Below are 24,500 nucleotides of genomic sequence, written 5' to 3'. Positions count from 1 at the left end.
CCACAAAAAAATCCACAAACAACTTAGAATGTCAGAGGTGGAGGATCTGTGAGAACAACCTACCCTTTTCCCCCACCCCCTTACTCAGCACATACAGAGATTTGGAGTCAAAGGACCAGAGTCTGATTCCATGTTCTATCACATTCTTCTTCTTTTTTTTCCTATCACATTCTTGCTTAATGAAATGGGAGGAAAAAATCTCAACTTCTGGAAAATGAAAGGGAGGATTAGCAACCTGGTCTGAAATCATATCAACTCCAAGTTGCCCTTTCTTTATTTATGCAGGAGAAGTTTGCCTATATGTACAAAATGTGTCTGTGCACATCCACTTTACTTTTGACCACGGCAGAGTGTGACACCCTTGGTAGCCATGATTATCATTTTTATCCGCACGTTATGATAAAGGTGTTCTCATGGGACAGCTCCTTCTTTTGCCTGAGGAAAAAGAACATAATGGCAACTAATATATCTGTGCTAAATTTGTTTCTGATGTGCCTTAGGATAGCCACTGGATTTATTTTCTAATGGATTATTTAAGTCAATTTTCCAGGTAACCAGCCAAGTTTGTCTCATGATCTGAATCATCATTTCCCCAAAGCTATCAACAGGATGAAACCAAGGAATAGTCTGATTCAGTTTTAGAAGCAAGTTTCTGAAAGGTGTTGGGACTTCAGAGTTAATAGAGAACCTTATAGGAGTTATAGTGTATGGAAATTAAAATGACACTTGACCTCTTTCCTGCATCTATTTCCTTCTATCTGACATAACAGTTGTCTATATTTAGGCATCTTTTTATATCAGGAATCTTCATGAAACTCATACAAACTAAAATTACATTGATCACACATAAAATGATGTTTAAGAGTTTCTGGGAAAATTCTCACTCTTCATCTACATTCCAGAAATAAATGAGATCACATTGTCATTCAAATCTTTGAAAGAATAGTACCCACTGACTCTAAAGTAAAGAGTGGTGCTTAAGAGAAAGGTCTTTGTGCCTTAGTTTCTTCATCTAGAATTTGATAAGGTGTTAGGAAGGGTGTAATGGACCTAAAGGTTCAGTAAATAATCAATGTTGCTACTACTATCATTATTTAAAATTATGTGTTTAAATTTTCTGTATCAGCTGGGTACAGTCGCACATGCCTGTAATTCCAGTGGCTTGGGAGGCTGAGGCAGGAAGGTTCCAAGTTCAAAGCCAACCTCAGGAACTTAGCAAGCCCTATGGATTTAGTGAGACCTTGTCGCAAAAAAATAAAGGGCTGGGTATGTATCTCAGTGGTTATACACTCCTGAGTTCAATCTCTGTTATACCCCTCCCCGCAAAAAAATTTGTTTCCTCCTTCAACAGAAAATAAACTCTATGATGCTGGAATCTTACCTGTTTAATACATACAGGCAAATGCTGAATGTGTGTCAAGGAGCATAAAAGTAAAATTTCTTAGTAAGGATGGGATTTCTCAAAGAATTAAAAGGAAAATTTCCTAAGGAACTCTCAAACTGACATTAATTTTTCAAGACTTGGGAAAATTTTGAAGACTATCTAGCAGGACAAGTATATGATGTGGGTGTAAAGAGCAATATAGAAGTATTTCAAGCCTTGTGCAGGGTTAAATAAAATAATAGTATGATCCATTATTTTTCAAACTTATTTGGCAAATCAAGGCTACTGGAGGTTTGTAAAAATTGTCTACATCAAGTTACACCTGCCTATATCAAGAAAAAGGAGGGTAGAGCCAGGCATGGTGGCACATGCCTAAAATACTAGCAGGTCAGGAAGCAGAGGTAGGAGGATTCCAAGTTTAAAGCCAGCCTTAGCAGTGGCCAGGCACTAAGCAACTCATTGAGACCCTGTCTCTAAATAAAATACAAAGTAGGGCTGGAAATGCAGCTCAGTGGTTGAGTGTTCCTAGGTTCAATCCCTGGTGCCCTACCCTCCTCACCCAAAAAAGGAGGGCAGGGAAAAACACATAGTGAAAATTTACTATATATCAGTATTAAGTTCTTCACATCACATGGCTATTATTAAAATTACTTTAACACCTACATAAAATATATCTTAAAAGTTTCTTATCAGAAAAGTAAGTATATTCCTCTAAGATTAAAAACTAGATTAAAAAGAATAAAATTCCATTGCACAAAACAAAACAAACTTAAGCACTTACTTTGATCTTTAAAATGACAGTGGAAACCAGGACCACTTTAACAATGCAAAACGTTAGGTTAATTTTGTTCAGAAAGAATTATTCATAAATGTTAATGAATATTTTACATACATTTACTATAAAGTTAGAAGCCTTTGTGTATTTTTATCATAAAGTTGAAAAAAATTTGTATGGAGGATTTATCCCAGGGGCACTTTACCAATGAACTACATCCCCAGCCCTTTTTATTTCTTTATTTTGAGACAGGGTCTTGCTAAGTTGCTTAGGGCCTGGCTAAATTGCAGAGGCTGACCTTTAACTTGTGATCATCCTGTCTCAGCTTCCCAAGTTGTTAGGGTTACAGGTGTGGGCCACACACAGTAAGTTGAATTTCTGTTAAATTTACTTTCCATTCTTGTAACTATTTACTCATTCACCTGATTATACTTAATTGGTATAAAAGACTATGTTGATTCTGTTCAAATTAGGAACATACTAATTAATTTCCTCTCTAAGTAGTTATCTTGTAGTTATACAGTTGAGCCACTCAGACTAAAACAAACCATCATGCGGTCCATTCAGTTTGTGCCAGGCACTGTTTTAGCCCCTTGAAAACAGCAATGTAGAAACGGAGAATTCCAATATCATGGTGCTTATTTTCTACTCCAGGAGGCAGAAAACAAAATAATAAATAATTTCAAATAGCGTTTTAAAGAAAAGTACACTTGGCAACGAGGTACAGAATGACAACACCAGTTACAGGTTGGGTCATCAAAGACCTCTCTTGAATTTGAGCTAAGGCCCTAACAAGCATATCAGAAATAAACAGGCTTGTATTGAATGTTGTTCAGGTTTCTTTCTCCTTGGGACCAGGTTGTTTCCAAATTTTCACACCTTCGTTTATCCCAAATTATCATAAACACATAAAATCTCTAATTTTATTATATTACAGACGAGAATCTCAGGTTCACAAATTAGGCAAGTAATTCCCAAGTGCGTACTTCTTACTTTCTTGATAGTGATTACACACAAGGAGAACGAAGTACCATGAGTTCGAGGACTTCTAGGGGAAGTACTGAGGAAGACTCCTTCTCACCTTTCCTCCCATTTCCAACACCATGGCTCAGGCTACAAAGCCCAGTTAAAAGAAGTCAAAGAAAGAAGAAGGCATCGTTCCCAAAGGCCGTCGCTTCTCTCATGGTTTTCGTGGCGCTAAAACGCAAACAAGGGGAGGGATGATTTCCAGCCCAGCGCAAGCAAAAGCACTGGTACGAACAGAATACAGGGCAACACCCACTTCCACCGACCGCCACGCCCTCTCGAGCGGACCGTTTACATAGGGAAGGCTCGCGATTCGCGCTTAGCGCGTTACGTCATTTCCGCTGTCTCCAAAGCCGGCGTCATTAAATATCATTACGATTTCCGGGTCGTTGAGGCCGCCTTCGGCGGCGCAGGCATCCGTGTTTGCTGGTGTCCAGTCTATGGAGGCAGTTGGTGCTGGCGGCGGCGCCGAGGCAGGAGGCGGTGTCCGAGTAGGGGCCTCTGCCCCGCCAGGATGTTACCGGGCTTGGCCGCCGCCGCTGCGGCCTACCGATGTAGCTGGTCCTCTTTCCACCGGCTTCATCTGCGCTGCACGGCAGCGGCCCGTGGCTCCAGCGACCGCCAGGGTGAGTGTCCCTTGCTGGCCGCTGGTTCCGCGGGCCGGGCCGGGCCGGACTTAGGCTCGGCGCGTCACTTCGGGCAGTGATCACCTTGCCCTTTCCCAACCCCAGAACCTTTCTTTCCGGACTCCGCCTTTAGGGGTCAGCCTGCCCATCCCTCAACGGACGTGACAGGTACTCCTGATCCTGGTGCCGCCTGCAGCCCCAGCCCGGGCCGGCCCGGTCCCTGAAGCTGACCACTTTGTAATAAACAAAACCTTAACGTGCGCTTCGTGGTGTCGGATGATGAGCCCCTAGTCAGTCGGAAATGGCGGATCCGCAGAGTTCCTGAGCTTTTTGATCTCACGGACTCACCTTCACTTAGCACTTTTGACTGAGAGATTCATTCGCTGCTCTCAACTTGTTTCCTTAAATTTCCTAAAAGAAAAGTGGAGATGTCACACAACATTACGGATTAAGAAGTATGAGGGCATTCCACAGGCATTGAATGAATCCCATTTTGGACCGCAAAACAAAAGAACTCTCAGTTCATCTAACAGTCCCACTGGTGAAATGTTTCCTGGAGCAGTAGTAACCTAGGAGAGGGAAAGGTGGTTCAGATTTTTTTTTTCTTACTTAAATTTGTTAGAGAGGTTTCAAATGAACATTGAGCTTGTAATCAATCAGTCATACCCTGTTTTTGCAGTAGCTTGACATCAGGAACAGATGGGAACCCTGAGGGAGAAGATAGAACTAAATTTGTCCCTAATAGAATCCTCCAAATACTTGGGAATGCAAGGATTATTTACAAAAACATTTTCAAAAAATTAATGTTTGAAAATGTGTAGCATGTTGTGACCTTCCAATAGAAGATGGAAGTTGCAGTAATTGGGTTTGTAAATTGGCTTACGTTGTATGCTGTGAAAATAAATTAGAATATATTTGTCTTACAAATGTAATAAATGTAAAACCTAGTTCTTAAAATATTAAACGGATTTATTTTAATAGTATAGTACTTGGTGCATTTTGTTAGTGATAGAAAAGTGTAACTATTGAGTTTTTTTATAGTGACAATATACCTGACTCGCTAATGAACATAATGAATCATCTGGTTATATACTATACTCCAAAAATCCTCAAGTAATTGTTTCTATTAATCAAACAGTTTGGCATTTTACAATGAAATTACACTTATTGGTTGTTAAATTTAATCTAAACTTAATGTTGGTAAAATATTGAAATAGTGTAATTTGAAATCCCTGTTCTCTTTAGCTGGAAATTATGTACACTCTTTGTCTCATCCGTCTGTGAAACATAGATAATAATTACCACTCTAACTAGTCAGGATGACTTTGCAAAGTTCTTTGAAATGTTTAGTACTACAACAATTAAAGTGGGTTGAAAACATTAGGTTTTAAATATAACCATGTTTGTGGGAATTTAGTTTAATACTGAAACACTTTTTAAAAGGGAACCATAATTATAATAAAATTTAAAAACCATGGGCTGTGATTGTGGCACAGGGGCAGAGTGATTGCCTCACATATGTGAGGCACTGGGTTCAATCCTCAGCACCATATAAAAATAAATAAATAAAAAATAAATAAGTAAAAGTATTAAAAAAAAACATTGGGAAAAAATACTATTTGAACTCGATGCCTGTGAGAAGAAAAGACTATTTGAAGAACCTTTTTTTTTTTTTGGTTGGGAGGAAGGGATCCAAAAAACAGATGTTTTACAAAGTCAATTTTTGCTTCAAAAGTGCCTATGTGCCTATGTTGCTGAGGCAGAGAATAAAGAGAGGAGGAAACCTTGAGGAAAACAGTTGCTTGATTTGAAAAAAAAAGATGAGGCATTCCTTTAAAGGCAAAATAGTATTCAAGAGCTTTCCTGTACAAAAACAATGAGAACCCCATTCTGAGTTGTCTGGTAGCCACATTTAAAAATGTAAATATAAATTAAATTAATAAAATTTCCCAGTATGTTCAAAACATTTCAACCATACAATCATTTTTAAAATTGAGTTATAGGGGGCAGTTCTCATACCAGGCATGGGAGATTGCAGGAAATCAAAGGGCAGTTGAAGCCTTTATAAACTTAAAAGTATCTGAATCATGAGTTACAGAGAATGGAAACTCCAGTTTTCTTCAATAACTTGATGTCACTACTCTGAGTTTGAAAATTAAGTCAGCTGTTTAAAGGGTTCTGTGCATACTTTACACATTCAGAAGCATTTTTAGCCCCTTCCTCTCTCAATTATTAAGCTGTTTTACATTTTCTTTCTTTATTAAGTCTTCAGAATCCAGTATTTTACACTTCCAACAATTCTTAGTTTAGATTAACCCACACTTCAAATGCTCAATACACAAAGACTATTGGATAGTGTATTCTTGAGTCAGTATCCCTAATTTATAAGAATTTTTACAGCCGAGCATGGTGGTGCATACTTTTAATCCCAGCTGCGTGGGAGGCTGATGCTGGAGGATCATAAGCTCAAAGCGATCCTCAGCAACACAGCAAGACCCTGTCTCAAAATTAGGAATAAGCACTCCTGAGTTTAATCCCTGGTACCAAAAAAAAAAAAAAAAAGAATAAGAAAAGGAAAAAAAATAAGAAAGAAAATAAAGAAACTTGTGAACATTCCAGTAGAAAAATGGTCAAAGAAAATAATAAATCAATAAAGAAATTTTATCGGCCGATAGGAATGTACAAATGCTCCAAACACTGAAAAATATAGACATATACCTTTGAAGAATTTACTACTTATTGGCTAGTATGTACCTCATGGGGTATTTGTTGAGTGGGGTTCATTCTGCAGAGAGATGCTAGGCATTGTTTTTGTAGGTAGTATTAGTCCTGAGCAAGACAGTTTCCATCTTTATTGGTCAGATACCCAAAATATGAAGTCTAAACTGCTGTAAAAGAAAAAAAGCAGAGTGATGGACTAGAAAGTAACCAAGAGGGGCCATTTTGTTAGTGCTGGCCTTGGACTTTTCATTTCGTGAAAGATGAAAATAAGCAAGCCAGGTTAAAATCTAGGGGAGTGAGCAGACCAGAAAGCAACGTGGAACCATGAGTACTATTCTGGAGCAAAAAAAAATCTGCTGTGCCTGGGGTATAAGGTAGGTGGAATGAAATGAAGTTTGAGAGTTGTTAGACCCTTTTAGGCCACTAGTTTAAAAACAAAAGGCAGTGTTATAAAAATACACTGTGACTACTGGGTGAAGAATGGATTGGAAAGGGTGGAGTATGGATAGAGGAGATAGGGGACTATGAAGTTATTGAGGCAAGCAGGGTTGTGTTAGGACGATGCTGGTTAGCAATGGAGATGAGAGAAATAGATTTGAGATATGTTTTGGAGAATTAAGTTGATAGTATGTAAAAAGCCTTTAGCAGGATGTATAGTACTTGGTAAATCCTCAATGGTAGATGTTTTTTATTGTTTTTAGTTTTTCTAAATGTCAGGAAGAATTAAGATAATAGCGATGCATGCCAAGATGCAGTGCGGGAATTTGTTAGCATCACATGTTGTTTCCTTACTCAAAAAAAAAAAAAAATGACCCGTTCCTTACTGTGTTCTAGAGAAGTCACATCATAGACTATATTATAAGTTATGATGATGATGTTAAAGACCTTGAAGAATTTCTAGATAATTTAGCAATGGATATATTTTTAGTTTATTACTATAGATATTTTTTAGTACAGAATAGTAGAAGGTATAAAGTAAAAATTATACATAATCATGATATTTTACTAGTCACATTTTTAGTAGTCAAAATCATAGTGTATTAGTCTCATGCTTTTTTCCTTCTTTTTAGAAGTTTTTAATGAAAATATAGGGGCCTGCCTTATGTGATCATTTTTTCTGCTAGGGAACATTTAAGTTGTTTCTGTTTTTTCTATGATAAATAATACCATGAAGAATAGTCTTTGCATTCTGTACATATTTCAAATTCACACTTAGTAACCTCTTTAATAATAATTATAATAATTATTTAATTTTTATATGTCAGTGGTTTCAAAATTTTGGGTAAAAAACTACTGAACCAGTTTTCTTCAGAAAGGAGACTGACATCTGGAAAAGAGGCTACAAGCTTGATTCTTGTCTTGCAATTAGCCAGAAATAAACTCAACCTCCAAGCAGTAGCTTGATTCTTGTCTTGCAATTAGCCAGAAATAAGCTCAAACTTCAAGCAATCTTTTTGTTTTTAGCTAGTGTTTCTGTAGAATCAACATATACCATAGATTGTCACTTTGGGAAAAAGGAATTTCTTTTTGTTGTTGTTTGCAGTCTAAACACAAAGGCCAATTTTTTTTTTTTTTTTCCCTGAAACCTAGAGTAAGTGATGGGTGACAAACCAGACTGGAAATAGAGGACAACTGGTGATCAGTAGCAGTGGTCTTTAGGAGCTATGGAGGAAATAATAGTAAAATAAAAGCAGAGAATTGTTGTGAATGACTAGTGATGTTTGTGACTGGACTGATATTCCACAATCTTGATGAAAAACAGCCCTTACAGGGCTGGGGATGTGGCCCAAGCGGTAGCGCGCTCGCCTGGCATGCGTGCGGCCCGGGTTCAATCCTCAGCACCACATACAAACAAAGATGTTGTGTCCACCGAAAACTGAAAAATAAATATTAAAAAATTCTCGCTCTTTAAAAAAAAAAAAAAAACAAAAACAGCCCTTACATATCCAGCAATAAGAAAGGCCTTGTCCAGTTTGGTAGACTACTGAGTGCCAAACTAAGGACTGATATTCCATGCATAGCTTATTTTAGATGTCACCTACAAGAAAGGACAATAATAGTGGTAGTGTTTTTTACTACATTACTGCGTGCTAGAATTAATTAGTTCATAATTCTTACAGCAAATGGTTGGTTCTGCTGCTGCTGCTTAGTTACTAACTACATTTGTTTGATTGTTTGACTCATATATGGTCCTGTTTAGTTTTTAAAATATAATCAGTTTTGTGTCTTGATGCCAAGTATATACTTTTAAAGTTGCAGATGCCTGAATTTCTACTGAGGGTAAAAATTAAGAACTTTCAGAATAGTTCATTAGGAAGTTAAGATTACTAGAATAGGGTAAAAGATTTGAAGAGACCTCCTACTGGCCAAGAATGGAACAATTTTAGCATTACTCCGGATAATGATTGAAATGGATTAAAATATATCAAATAGGTTAAACACCACCTTAGGAATTCAGTCCGCAGGATCTGAATTCTAAGAAACTACCAGGACAAAAATTCAAGACAACTGGTTCAACATAAATATGTTCAGTTAAAAAAAAGAAAAAAAGAGATTCTGCTGGGTGCTATGGTGCACGCCTGTAATCCCTGTACCTCAGAAGGATGAAACAGGAGGATTGCAAGTTCAAAGCCAGCCTCAGCAAAAGTGAGGTGACAAGCAACTCAGTGAGACACTGTCTCTAAATAAATGCAAAATAGGTCTAGGGATGTGGCTCAATGGTCAAGTGCCCCTGAGTTCAATCCCTGGTACCTCCCCACCCACACCCATAAAAAAGACATTCTGCAACTTTAAAGAGAATTAAAAGACATCTTAATATGCCTCTTAGATATATATATATACTTAAGTATTTATGAATGATATTATTTGCTGTTTGAGATTTGCTTCAGTTTAATATGGTAGCGTGTAGATATTGGTACAATTAGACATGTGGCAAGATTCCCATGAGTTTATAATTGTTGAAAGTCGGTAACAAATATGTGAAAGTTTATTGTACTGTTTTTATTATCTTTGTATATGTTTGGACTTTAACAAAATATTTTAAAAATGAATTTTGAAAAACTCTAGCATCAGGTCATAAGAAAAAAGTCATCTTCTGAGGAAGGATTTTTTAGGCTGTGGAGTAATTTCTCTTTAAATACTTTAGCACAAACTCTATAAAAGTATTTCATTAATGGATGAGAAAAAGTGTTGGTGCCATGTAGTCCTTGTTGAGGAACAGTTATAAAAGTTATTTTGAATAGGACTGAAAAGTCAGAATGCCAGCGTCCCCAGTGAAGAAGAAGCTTATCTAGAGCATGGATTTCTTTGGGGGACTTCTTGAGCTCTTGTTTCACTAGTTAATTTTGCTAACTGGTTACATTGTGCAGGAATCTTCCAAGTTATGTTTTGTCTACTCAGCATTTAGGAAACAGATGCAAATGGCTAAAAATATACTGGACCTCCAGCAATTTGCCAAATAATTGAAAGTGCCATTGTGGAATATATTTTCCAAGAAAATAAATTCCAATCTTAAAACTTGAGTGAATAATATTGCCTTATGTCCTTTGTGCTCTTTAAATTATCTTCAGCATTCACAATAAACTGTATTTCTGATGTATTCTCTGTGCCTTTAAGAAAAGGTTTTTCTTTATTTCAGAAGGTATATATTTGCATACACACATACATGAATTAAGATTTTTGCATGATTATTATTAAGTTAGAAAATTTCAGTTCTGAACTGCTCAACCCTTCACTTAGAAAAACTAGATTATCTATAATATGATTTCATCTAAAACTTCAAAGAATATGAATTGTGTCTAGACAGAATTTTTGAGTTCTTTCTAAAAGGGGAATTCTAAGTACTCATAGTAAAAAAGAGACTCGCCAGAATGTAAAGACATTGTGTTTCTATCACTTTAGTGCAAAGTGGACTATATTCTCCTTTAGTCCTGCAAAGCCCACAGTCAACCCAGATGCAACAACTGAAGTACTTCATAATTAGTCTTCTTATTCTTTCCTCAATTAAAATATCCATATATAGAGACATCTCACCAAATGTTGATCTAATTATCTGATTAGAAATAAGTGACAATATGAATTAATTAATGTTTATAATTAATTAATGTCATTATAATTACATTAATGAATCTCCAGCAAGTGAAAAGAGGGCAGGGAATAATTTTGAGTAGAAAGCCCTCCTGACACCCTACCGCCTCCATGGAGTCTTCTATTTTGAAAAATATGCCAACTTTAAAAAAAAATTATTCATATATGACAGCAGAATGCATAACAATTCCTATTACATATATAGAGCACAATTTTTCATATCTCTGGTTGTATACAAAATGTATTGACACCAATTCATGTCTTCATACATGATAATAATATCCATCACATTCCACCATCATTTCTAACCCCATGCCCCCTCCCTCCCTCTCCCACCCCTCTACCCTATCTAGAGTTCGTCTATTTCTCCCATGCTTCCCTTCCTTACCCAGCTATGAATCAGCCTCCTTATATCAGAGAGAACATTCGGCATTTGGTTTTTTGGGATTGGCTAACTTCACTTAACATTATCTTCTCCAACTCCATCCATTTACCTGCAAATGCCATGATTTTATTCTCTTTTATTGCTGAGTAATATTCCATTGTGTATATATGCCACATTTTTTTTATCCATTCATCTATTGAAGGGCATCTAGGTTGGTTCCACAGTTTAGCTATTGTGAATTGTGTAGCTATAAACATTGATGTGGCTGTTTCCCTGTAGTAGTATGTTATTTTTAAGTCCTTTGGGTATAGTCTGAGGAGAGGGATAGCTGGGTCAAATGGTGGTTCCATTCCCAATTTTCCAAGAAATCTCCATACTGCTTTCTGTATTGGCTGCACCAAGTTTCAGTCCCACCAGCAATGTAGGAGAGTGTACCTTTTCCCCCATATCCTTGCCAACACTTATTATTGTTTGTATTCATAATAGCTGTCATTCTGACTGGAGTGAGATGAAATCTTAGAATAGTTTTGATTTGCTCTTCTCTGATTGCTAGTGATGATAAACGGTTTTTCATATATTTGTTTATTGATTGTATATCATCTTCTGAGAAGTATCTGTTCTGGTCCTTGGCCCATTTATTGATTGGGTTATTTGTTTTTTGGTGTTTAGCATTTTGAGTTCTTTATATATCCTAGAGATGAGTGCTCTATCTGATGTGTGAAGGGTAAAGATTTGCTCCCAAGATGTAGGCTCTCTATTTACCTCACAGATTGTTTCTTTTGCTGAGAAGAAACATTTCAGTTTGAATCTATCCCATTTATTGATTCTTGATTTTAATTCTTGCACCATCAGAGTCTTATTAAGGAAGTCGGGGCCTGATCCCACATAATGGAGGTTAGGGCTACTTTTTCTTCTATTAGAGGCAGGGTCTTTGGTTTTATTCCTAAGTCCTTGGTCCATTTTGAGTTGAATTTTGTGCATGGTGAGAGATAGGGGTTTAATTTCATTTTGTTGCATATGGATTTCCAGTTTTCCCAGCACCATTTGTTGGAGAGGCTATCTTTTCTCCAATGCACGTTTTTGGCACCTTTGTCTAATGTAAGATAATTGTAATTTTGTGGGTTAGTCTCCTCTATTCTGTACCATTGGTCTACCAGTCTGTTTTGGTGCCAGTACCATGCTGTTTTTGTTACTATTTATGCCAACTTTTTTTTTAGTATACAACTAGCATACAAAACAAAGAGTATCTGTCTAGATAGATACTTTTTTTCAGAATACCCAAATATGAATGTTTTGCCTTTAAGTGTTTTTTAAGTTGCCACATAAATTTACAAATTAGAGAAAAAAAATTTAAAATGTATTTTTTCTTTACAAAATGTTCCTCTATACTTAGGGAGATACCTCCAGTGAAGGCAGATTGTTATTGTGCACCTAGGAGTTGGTTTGAAATTAAAATATATTTTTTTCTTTTAGAATGGCGGAATTTAGTGACAGCTGGAAGTTTTGCATACATGGTTCCCTATAGTCACCCACATATTTGTGTGCTGAGTCAAGTAAAGTTGTACTCTACAAATGTTCAGAAAGAAGGACAGGGATCACAAACTCTCAGAGTGGAAAAAGTACCATCATTAGATGAAACAGGTATGTATAAACTTTTAGATCTTTTTTTTTTCCTGTATGCTTGAATGGTTTGTGTAAAATTATATGCTCCTTGAATATCTGATAGAGTTTTATGTAAAAGTAGCCTGACTTGTATTTTCTTTGTGGGATCTATTAAACTGCTGCTTTAATTTCTTTAGTTTTTCTATTTATTTTTGATTCAGTTTTGGTAAGTTATATTTTTTCTAGGAATTTTTACATTTAAACTGAATTTTTAATATATTGGCATAAAGCTCATAATATTCTGTTCATCCTCAGTTGCACAGATAGTTCTTTTTTCATTCCCAATATCTATCTTATTTTTAAATAAATTGTGTCAAATCTTTGTTTTTTATTCTTTTTCTTTTTTTTTTTTTTAAATATTTAGTTTTTAGTTATAGGTGGATACAATGTCTTCATTTTACTTGATGTGGAGTTAAGGATTGAACCCAGTGCCTCACGGGTGCTAGGCGAGCGCTCTACCTCTGAGCCACAACCCCAGCCCTTTTTATTATTTTTCAAATATTAATTTTTTACTCTGAACCATCATATTGTATATTTATTTCTTTTTATAATTTTTTAGTTGTAGTACATAATACTTTTATTTATTCATTTATTTATTTATGTAGTACTGAGGATCAAACCCAGTGCCCCATGCATATAAGGCAAGCACACCACCACTGAGCCACAACCCCAGCCCCTCATATTTATTTTTTATTTCATGATTTCTACTCTTTAGTTATAGCCTCATTTTTTGCTTGCTTTAGGTTTATTCTATCATTCTTTTATTAACAGTAAAATACTTTGCTTATTTGTAATGAGCCTTCCTTTTCTGAAGTAGGCACATAAACTGTACACTTTCTACAAGTTTTGTTTTTTATGTCTCTAAATTCTCTCTTTATATTTTATAATTTTATTTTTAAATTCTCTCTTTATATTTTCTGTTTCTTTATCTTTTTGCCTGCATTCTAGATTATTTCCTCAGGTCTACTGAGTTCACTAATTTCCTCTATTTTTTTTTTTTTTTTTTTGGCACTGGGAATTGATCCCATGGGTGCTTAACCCCTGAGCCACATCCTCAGCCCTTTTTATAATATTTTTATTGGGGACAGGGTCTCATTGAGTTACTGAGTGCCTCGCTAAGTTGCTGAGACTGGCTTTGAACTCTTGATCCTCCTGCCTTAGCCTCCCAAGCTGCTGGGATTACGGGGTACTATTGTGCCGGGCTCATTTCCTCTTTAGTTGCCTCTAATCTACTGGTTAGTTATGTATATTAGGTTTCCAAATTCAATGATTATGTATTTCATTTTTACAACAAAAGTTTTTCACCTTGCTTGATCTGTCATTCCTTGTGTGTATTTTCAAGTTTCTCTTTTTATTACTTTATCAAATGTGACTGAAAATTGCTATGTAAAATTCTGATTCTCACTATATTGTCATTTTCCTCTCTATCTTGCTTTCATTTTGTATCTGTTTCTTAACTGTGATTTGCTTATTCCATGCAGTTATTTTATTTTGAAACAATATTTGATCTTTACCTGGATGGAAGATGCTGTCTTTGACTAGAATGTTTACTTTTGCTTCTGCTTCTGTTAGCTGCTGGGTGCACAACTTGGGACAATATTAAGTTAGATTCTCTGCTTTAGATTTTTTAGACTCCATTATTGGTGCAGATTCAGACTGCACATGTGAAGGTTTAGGATTGACTTGTTCTTAGGATTTTCATGGGAGTTTTTGTTTTTTTCCTCCCATACTACTTAACACCAAAGTACAGATAAGCCTAATTATTATTGCTTTCTGTGTGTGCTATTTATTTCTGGCTCACAGTTAAATTATGTATGTAGCTTTATATCTGGGTATTTCCTGTTTGACCCCCATTTTCATGTTTTTATTTTATTTTTTTACTTTTTGGTACCAGAAATGGAACTCAGGGGTGCTTTACCACTGAGCTATCCATAGCCCTTTTTAATTTTTTGTTTTGAGACCGGTCTTGCTAAGTTGCTGAGGGCCTCACAAGTTGCTGAGACTGGCCTCAAACTTGTGATCCTCTTGCCTTACTCTACCAGAGTCCCTGGGATTACAGGTGTGTGCCACTGTACCCAGTACCCCAACACATCTTCAGCAGAACCTAGTCTTATTCTCTGGTCTTCTGCATTCCTTCTACATTGATGACTATGGAAGCTCAAAGAGTACAACATTCAGTAGAAACCAGGAGAAAAGGTAGTTTATTCTGTAGAGATCTTGCTTTTATTTCATTTTCTTTTTTCTGGATTATTTTTTGCTAGATAAGTGATGCATTTTAAAAGGTTTTGTTCCAGGTATGTAGTATGCCATGCAGCATTAAAATAAAGTACTTTGTTTATTGATTTATTCATTAATTCACTCAAGAAATATTTATTGAGTACCTCTTATATGGCAACAAATGAAGTAACTCTGAGTTTATGTGTTCTTTATTACTAAAGCAGAAAATTGAGCAGAAAGATATTGTATGGTAAGTACTGTGGTAGGGGAAAATTCCCTTTGGGTTTAATTGTACACTTTCAGCCAGTTTCTTCTTTCTTTTGCAATACAGAACTGCTGGGATAAATATTGTTTGATAGTTGGGTATTATAAGATGAAGGAGTATAGAATGTAATGAGTCTCTTAAGTTCTAGAATCAAGTAGTTATAACACAGTGAATAAAGACGAAACAGATGATGAAATAATATAATTAGGGGTAAAATATAATGCTCTTCTCAGGTAAACACAGACTCGGACAAAAATATTAAGTGTTGATTCCACTGTACAGAATCTTTAAAATTGACATCCATGACTAGTTTTCTTTTTACTCTGTTTACTGGAATAAAAAATGTTACATTATTTTCTTATATTAGAAGTAAATTGTTTATTGATGGTTATATTTGTGGTTTATTTTTCAAGATTTGCTAAGGCAAAATTAGACCTTGTTAGCCATCACATAGGCACCGAGTAATTGCTTGATTGAAAGATAATTTGTATATTTAAGGATTTGAGATTGATTTTTGAATAATTCAAAACACATGGTAAAGTTAGGAACAGCTCATTAAAAAGCAGAGACCTGCTAAGGCATCCTTAAATTTTTAAGGAGCATTGAGATGTTTTAAATTTTAGTAAAATTAGTTTTAATTTTTTCTAATGATAGCAGATGTGTGTTGAACAGCTAGGATTTGAACTTAAAACAAATGTCTGGAGATATTCGTGGATAGACTATTTGGTTACTTATTGAAATCATAAAGATTCTACTCTAGTGATACAGCATGAGTTTATTAAGATGGTGGTATGCAAAATAAGTATTCATACCTGTGTTTGAGCCATTTACCAAAACATTCTTATTTGTGCTTCATAACACTATATATTTAGTAAGATCTAGAGAGTTTGCAGTGAGAAAAATATTCAGAAGTATCCGTCGTAGAGCAACTCATTTTATTTTATGTGATTTGGTTAATTATTGTGAAAAGGAGGACTTTTCTGAAACCTTTGATGATAGACACCAATGTATTGAAAACTTAACTACTCTACCTCTTCCCTCTACTTGTCTCTGCCTTGCTTTCTGTTCCCAAAACAAATTTTTAAAAACTTGATAAGTAGGTTCTGTAGAGAAAGATGCTTTATTTAAAGTTTTATAACTTTATAGCAATAACAGTCATAATAATTATTTAATTCTTCAGTGTCAGATGTTATGGGCTTTAATTATTAAGAAAGTAGAAGTGTTTTTAAAGTAGGCTTAAGCCTATTTTAATTAACCAAATATGCCATCATAACCCACTTAAGATTTAGTCAGTAGTTAAAACCTTTTAAGATTTTTTTGTACATGCTTTAGTAATTGAAACATATTACATACAGTCATTTCCCCTATTATTTTTACTGAAAAATAATTGCCAAGAAATATACCAAAAATTACATGTAAGAGGTTTTTGCTTTTATTTCAGTTTTGCCTTTGTTCATGCTTAGTCTGTTAATTCTTTCATATGAGTCTTGAAAGAAGATAAGTCAGTGGTTAGGTAGAACTTCTGATGAAAATATGAATACATGCTTTGAGGCACGCATCCTATTTCTCACTAGAGTGATAGGTAAAATATAAAAAGAAAAAAAAGAAAATGGAAGCTGTATTCTGTGCCAAAAAGAAACAGCAGCAAAAACCTCATGTTATATCCAAGAAATTGAACAGAAGTATCTGGGCTCTGGGTCTGTAAGCAGGTAGTGGTAGCTAGGAATTTGGTTTGTTTAGGGTGATGGATCTACAAGTGCTGCATGAATAGCCAAGTACCGGAGTCACACTATTTGAACTTACCCATGCATCCCTGTACATAAGGAAGCTATTCCATTTGCTACCACAGAGGCTGTGTCATATAAGATGATACAGGTCTAGGGAGGAAGAAAGAAAGACTGTTAACTGAAACCTGCTATTTGCTGGAATGGAGACTGAATTGAAGAATAGGACATTCCCCAGCACTGGGTATTGAACCCAAGGTCTCACACATGCTTATCAAGTGCTCTAGTACAGAGCTACCTTCCTATCCACTGCCGGCCCAGCCCAGGGGTTAAACTTTCAAACAGGCGATATGTGATCTGGTTCTAGAGAGAGAGAGATCAGATTGAGTTCTGAATTTGATAGCATGAAGACAGGGTGAACAGATATATATACTAATTCTCAATGAAATAAAAATAATAGCAGGGGCTGGGTCTGTAGCTCAGTGGTAGAGCACTCTCACCTGGCACTGGGTTCGATCCTCAGCACCAGATAGAAATAAATAAATAAAGGTATTGTTTGTATCTACAACTAAAAAAATAATTAAAAAAATGGCGGGCTGGGGTTGTGGCTCAGGGGCAGAGCGCTAGCCTTGCACGTGCAAGGCCCTGGGTTCAATCCTCAGCACCACATAAAAATAAATAAATAAGATAAAGGTATTGTGTCCAACTAAGAAATAAATATTTTAAAAAAATAAAAAATAATGGCCTGAATTGCTTTAAAATAAGTTTAATATCCTCAGTATAAATGAAGGACTCATTCATTAAAAAGAATGAATACACCAACTAGTCAAAATAAAACCAGAACAAATAAATATGAATAAGAGACAGCTGTAAATTTTAGGAATGAAAATATAGTTACTGAATAAAAAATAAGTGGATTAAATAGTTATTGTCAATAGATGAGAATTAGTAAATTAAAATTCACTTGAAGGTGCAGGGAAAAGCAGAAAGATTTTCAAAAAAATAAGAGCACTTAAGAAGCAGAGGGACTGGGATTGTGGTTCAGTGGTAAAGTGCTTGCCTAGCATGTGTGACGAACTGGGTTTAGTCCTCAGTACCACATAAAAATATACAAAGTATTATGTCCATCTACCAAAAAAAAAGCATGAAACTATAGTTTATATTTAATAGGCATTTCAGAGAAAGAATAAGAATTGGTAGGAGAGAATGGATGAAAATTTTTGTGAATTTGGGAATAACAAATCCTTAATCAAAACTGTACATGTGTATGCGTATATATCTATATAAACACATACATATGCGTGTGTATTTTTTTTTTGGTAGTGGCATTGAACCCAGAGACAGTTTATCCTAGCTACATCCCCAGCCCTTTTTATTTTTTCATTATATTTATTTACTTTTAAACAGGGTCTCACTGAGTTGCTTAGGGTGTCACTAAGTTGCTGAGGCTGGCCTCAAACTTGTGATCCTCCTGGCTTAGCTTCTCAAGTCACTGAGATTACAGGCATGCACTCCCATGCCTGGACAAAAGTATGTTTTGAGTGTTAAGCAGGATAAGTAAAAAGAAATGCACACTAGGCACCTTGTAGAATAATCACAACTTAAAAACCCAAACAAGAAACAAAACAAAAGCTGCCAAAGAGAAAAGTTGAGAATGCTGTGAGTATAGTTGTTGCTCTTTTTTCCCCCCAGTTGTTGCTCTTTTCAAGTAGACTTTTTATGTGCCACAGTGTGCAGCAAACAAAAGAGGGGGAATGATTTGGAGTATTATCCATGAAAGAGAGGGAAAATGAATGCTATCATAGAATTTTATAATGATCTAAATAATCATTCTAGAGTGAAGGCAAAATCAACATGTTATCACACATATAAAGATGAATGTTACTGACCAACCCACACACATTAGAAAACTATTAAAGCATATATATCTTTAAGAGGTGGAATAAATCCAGGGGGAAGAAAGAAGGTATGAAATATAAAAGAAACAATGAAGAATAAGAAATGGATACAATGTGTTGAAAAGGTTAAGTATTGATAATAGAAATAATAAATGTTCTTTTAATATTAAATACCAAAATTTTAATCCAGAATAGCAAGGCGGGGCTGGGGCACCTCATAAAAATAAATAAAGGCATTCTGCCTCTATAAAACTACCCCCCAAGATGAAAGAAGTGTTCAGTGGTAAAGTTTTTTTTTTTCTTATTTCAGAGAAAGGTAGAGATACTGAATAACTATGTAGTTGCTTAGAAAATATGTTCAATTAAATAGTAGAAATATAATCTTATAAATTCCAACCAGCAATTGTGGGGATAGGGTGGGTGGAAGATATTGAAAATTTGATCAATCTAACAAATGGCAAAAGTCGAAGTAAAAATAAAAGCAAAGAAAAAGGGATGGTAAACTGAAAATAGTAAGATGTATCACAAGTACAGATGTATCACAATCAAGTGGTCAGACTTAATGGTGTTCCATATTTAAATACACTCATGTTATAAATATGTATATTTTTTGGTCAACTTTTAGTGTTTTAGTCAACTTTTGGTCACTGAAACCAAAATACCCAACAAGAGCAACTTAGAGGAGGAAAAGTTTATTTTGGACTCATGGTTTCAGAGGTCTCAGTCCATGTTGGTGGACATCGATGCTCTGAGCCTGAGGCCAGGAGGAAGGAGGAAAGCTGCTCATCTCATGACTGCAAGGATGCAGAAGAGAGTAGTCAGGAGGACAATATATGATCCCCAGGGATACGCCCCCAAAGACCTCTGTTGCCTTCAGCCATACCTCATCTGCCTATAGTTAACTACCCAGTATAGTGGTAATTTCAAATTATTGATGTGCTGATTAGATTACAGCTATCTTAATTATTTAACCTCTGAATATTCCTACATTAACACAGGAGTTTTGGAGGACACCTCATATCCAAACCCTAACAGAGTTAATTTTTATTTCCTTACATGTTTTCAGAGACTTTGTTTATATTCTGGATCCCGTGTTAGCTCATCTGCTCAAGGATTTTGTTCATGTGATTATCGTCTTTTTTTTTTTTTTTAAGAGAGAGTGAGAGAGGGAGAGAGAGAGAGAGAGAATTTTTAATATTTATTTTTTAGTTCTCGGCGGACACAACATCCTTGTTGGTATGTGGTGCTGAGGATCGAACCCGGGCCGCACGCATGCCAGGCGAGCGCAATACCGCCTGAGCCACATTCCCAGCCCCGAGATTATCGTCTTAATGTATTATATACACCAACATTTATCCCCCTGTACTTCATCACTCTCACCTGTATATCAAATACAATCAACCTTTTCTTGATTCCTTTTTCCTCTCCTGTTGAAAGTCTAGATACTTCTTTTATTCCTACTCTTCCAAGTTTATCAAAAAGTTCCAATGATCTTCATGTCACTATTAACACGATTCACTTCTAACCTCTTATTTTTTTAAAATAGATTTTCTATACCTATTTATTTATTTATTTATTTATTTTTATGTGGTGCTGAGGATTGAGCCCAGTACCACACATGCTTGGCGATTGCCCTACCACTGAGCTCTACCATGACCCAGCCCCAACCTCTTCTTTTTTCCCCATGAGAAAAATAAACAAATACCTACTTATAAATCTGTTTATTTATTTAGTACTGGGGAACAAACTCAGGGCCTCACACATGCTAGGTAGGTGGGCTACCACTGAGCTAAATCCCTAGAGGATTGCTAAATTGCTCGTGCTGGCCTCCAGCTTGAAAATCCTTCTGCTTCAGCTTCCCAAATAGCTAGTATTACAGTCATGTACCACTATGCCAGCTTAAATCAAATATTATTTTAAACATAAATATAGGAAAGTGGTTAAGAGTGTAATCTAATCAAAATGCCCTGGTTTTCAATCCTGACTGTGTCTTGTGTTTCAAGTACTAGCTGTTTGACTTTGGGGGGAAGTTATGACCTCTCTGTGCTTTGGTTTCTGCACAAGACTTATCTCTTGATTTATGACTTATGTCAAAGTGATTTTCTGCTGGTTAAATGAAATACACATAAAGCACACAGGAAAACACATGACGCATGTTACATGCTGAGTAAATGTTAGCTGTGATTATACTCTGAAAAAAATTTTTATTATTGAATGAGAATATAATTTTAGCCATTTTATTTTACTTTGCAGTACTGGGAATCAAACCTAGGGCCTTGTACATGCTAGGCAAGTGCTCTACTATTGATCTATATTCCCATCCTCAGGATATAAATTTTAATAAAGGAAAATGTTTTAAAATTTTTTACAGGTGTAATATTTGATACAGGTATACTATAATATCATTTTATTTGTAAGTCAGAAAATAAAATCATTATCTTATAATTTATCACTCAGCCTAACAACTTTCCTTTTTTTTTTTGGTACTGAGGATTGAACTCAAAGGCACTTAACCACTAAGCCCCATCCCCAGTCCCTCCCCCTTTTTAAAAAAATATTTTATTTTTTAGCTATAGGTGGGCACAATATCTTTATTTTATGTTTATGTGGTGCTGAGGATCGAACCCAGTGCCCCACGCATGCTAGGCGAGCACTCTACCACTGAGCCACAACCCTAGTACCCCCCCCCCCCCCGCCCTTTTTTATATTCTGTTTAGAGACCAGTTCTTGCTGAGTTACTTAGGGCCTCACTAAGTTGCTGAGGCTAGCTTTGAACTTGCGATCCTGCTGCCTTAACTTCGTAACACACTGGGATTACAGGCATGTGCTATTTGATCACATTCTTCTCACATCTCCATTTGTCCTGTGTATTTCTGCCATCCTGATTCTTGTGTTTAAGTTCCTTGATTTAAAAAGGGGGGAAGGGGGTGCTGGTACTGTAGCTCAGTGGTAGAGCCCCTGCCTTGCACACTTGAGGCACTGGATTCAATCCTCAGAATCATGTAAAAATAAATAAATAAAGACATTGTGTCCATCTACAACTAAAATTATTTTTTTAAAAAGGCAGAGAATATAGCTTTGCATATTTTTATGCATGTCAGACTATTTAGTTTTGTCTGTTTTCAACTTGGTTGTGATAACTTATTGTATGATTTTTTCAATAAATTTTGTTGCTAAGATTTATCGTAACTATTGGTGTATGTGTGTGGTTTATTGATTTTCATGGAGATGGTTATAACCTGCACTGATTTAAACACAGTGTTTAAATCACTGTGTGATTTAAATGAGTTGATATTTGTAAAGTGCTTAGATAGCATTTGGTACATAGTAAGGGCCTAAAGAAAGATAACCATATCATGTTTATTATTTTTCATTGCTATATGAGGTGATATATGAATACAACATGATTTGTTTGTGTATTCTCTTATGGATGAGCATTTGGGCTGTTTAACACAGAAAAGAATACTTCTCTGAACATTCACATACCTCTTGTGCCCTTGTGCAAGGGTTTCTTGAAGCCAGATATATTGACCTAGAAGAATTGCTGTATTATAACGAATGCTTATGTTCAATCATATTAGATAATGCCAACTTTTTTTTTAATTGGTTGTTCACAATGTGCCAACTTTTTTTTAGTAAATATTTTTTAGTTGTAGTGGACACAATACCTTTATTTTTATGTGGTGCTGAGGATCAAACCTAAGGCCTTGCACATGTTAGGCGAGCGCTCTACCGCTGAGTCACAACCCTAGCCCCAACTTTTTTTTTTTTTTAAACCAAGGTAATTGTGCCTATATATTTATCAGCAGTGGGTTCTGTTTCCTCCTACCTTTACTGACATTAGGTAGTATCATTGTGTTACTTAGGTTTTCATTGCTGTGTGACCAGAATACCTCACCAGAACACCTTAGAGGAGAAAAATTTATCATGGGCTCATGGTTTCAGAGGTTCAGTCTATGGTCAGTCAGCTCCTTTGTTCTGGGTCCAAGCTGAGGCAGAACATCAAGGCAAAAGTGTTTGGTGGAGGAAAGCTGTCAGTTTATCGAAGCCAGGAAGCAGAGAGAGAAGGTGAGTATCCAGGAGGACAGGTTATAATCCCCAAGGGCACACCCCCCAGACACGTATTTTTTTTCAACCATGCCCTATCCACCTATAGTTACCACCCAATATAGTAGTCCTTTCAAGTTACTAATTCATCAAATGGATTAGTCCATTGGTTAAGTTGTAGCTCTTATAATCTAATTGTTTCACCTCTTGCATTAACAGCAGCAACTCATGTCTAAACCCTAATGGTCATGTTTTTACTTTTCCTAATCTGTGGTTGTAAAATGGCATTCTGTGTTTCATTTGGATTCTATTAATAATGAAACACTCAGGTTTTAATAAATTTTCTAGTTATTTGTATTTCCTTTTCTGTGCAAGTTTATTCACATTATTTTCTAGTGTGCTGTCTTTTTCTTATTGATCTGTGTAAGTCTAAACATTCTTTATTCTAGGGGCTGGAGTTGTGGCTCAGTGGTAAGAGCACTTGCCTAGCATATGTGAGGCCTTGGGTTTGATTCTCAGCATTACATATAAATAAATGATTAAAATAAAGGTTCATCAACATCTGAAAAAATTTAAAAAAAAAAAACCATTCTTTATTCTAATCCTTGTCAGTACTATTTGTTGGAAATATCTTCTTACAGTTTGAGATTTTTTTCTTTCTTTTTTCTTATTTTTAATGGAATCCTTTGATGAATAGATTTCTGAATTTTAATTAGCAGTATGTGTCCATTTATGATAAAAATATTCTCTGTTGTCACCATAAGGCTATAAATGCACTAATATTTAAGCAGTTAATTGACCTGGAATTTCCTTTTGTCTATGGTGGGATTCCAGTTTCATTTAAAAGAAAATTCACTCATAAAAATGAGTGATGGAAGATTAAACAGTTGTCTCAAGCCTTTATTAGTCATCTTTTCTACATTGAATAATGTCTCTAGAACTGTTTTAAGTGGAAAGACTCTGTATGTTTGTTTTGTTTCTTATTTTATAGGAATGTATCTAAACTTTTACCATTGAATACAGTGTTATATGTTTGTTTTTCGATTGAAAGAAATTTCTTTTGTCCTTGTTTTCTAATAGGGTTTGATATTTGTACGATACTGAATTTTATTAAGTGCTTTTTCTTTAGTTTGTGAAATGATTTTATAGTTTTTCTTCTTTGTTAATGAGGGGAATAAATTGCTTTTTAATGTTTAACTACTTTTTATATCTTAGAATAAATCTAACACAGTCTAAGATATTTTTTATCTTTTTTATACATTGCTAGATTCATTGGGCTAATATTAATTATGCTTATAGGTTTGTGTATGAAAGTACCTTTAATGTAAACTTGTTTAATAAACTTTACAGCAGAAAATATTGGCGCAGAACTCAAAGCCCCACTTAAGCAAGAACCTCTCCAAGTAAGAGGTAAATATATTTTATTCTATATTTTTATTTTATTGATGATTTGAGTTAAATATATAACATTAACTTATGGAGATTTTTATAGTTATATTATTTTAAGAGCAATACTTCTATTTTGCTTTTATTTAAATAGATTGACCATAAGAATTTATTCTATTTAAAAGCTTATTTTCTACAGAAGTTTATTTTGCATGTTGGCCAACATCTTCAGCTACATCTTTTTCAAATTCTGGTAGAGTTTGGCCATTCTTGTATGTCTTTTCTTGGAATAATTGAG

The 24,500-nt window shown here is 35.4% G+C and overlaps 1 protein-coding gene across 1 annotated transcript in view; it reads left to right on the top strand.

Annotated features, from left to right (window-relative positions):
• Window positions 1-3,579: 3,579 nt before the first annotated feature.
• The window catches only part of Slc30a9 (solute carrier family 30 member 9), a 110,845-nt gene continuing 89,924 nt past the window's right edge, over window positions 3,580-24,500 (top strand). Inside the window, exons 1-3 of the mRNA XM_026386292.2 lie at window positions 3,580-3,811; window positions 12,477-12,644; window positions 24,167-24,226. Of these exons, the coding sequence (XP_026242077.1) occupies window positions 3,700-3,811; window positions 12,477-12,644; window positions 24,167-24,226 (340 nt within the window). The 5' untranslated portion in view covers window positions 3,580-3,699. The remainder of the gene's footprint in view (window positions 3,812-12,476; window positions 12,645-24,166; window positions 24,227-24,500) is intronic.

The sequence above is a fragment of the Urocitellus parryii genome, chromosome 10 (assembly GCF_045843805.1).
Source record: "Urocitellus parryii isolate mUroPar1 chromosome 10, mUroPar1.hap1, whole genome shotgun sequence".
NCBI classification, from domain to species: Eukaryota; Metazoa; Chordata; class Mammalia; order Rodentia; family Sciuridae; genus Urocitellus; species Urocitellus parryii.
This window is presented reverse-complemented; position numbering and strand designations above follow the sequence as displayed.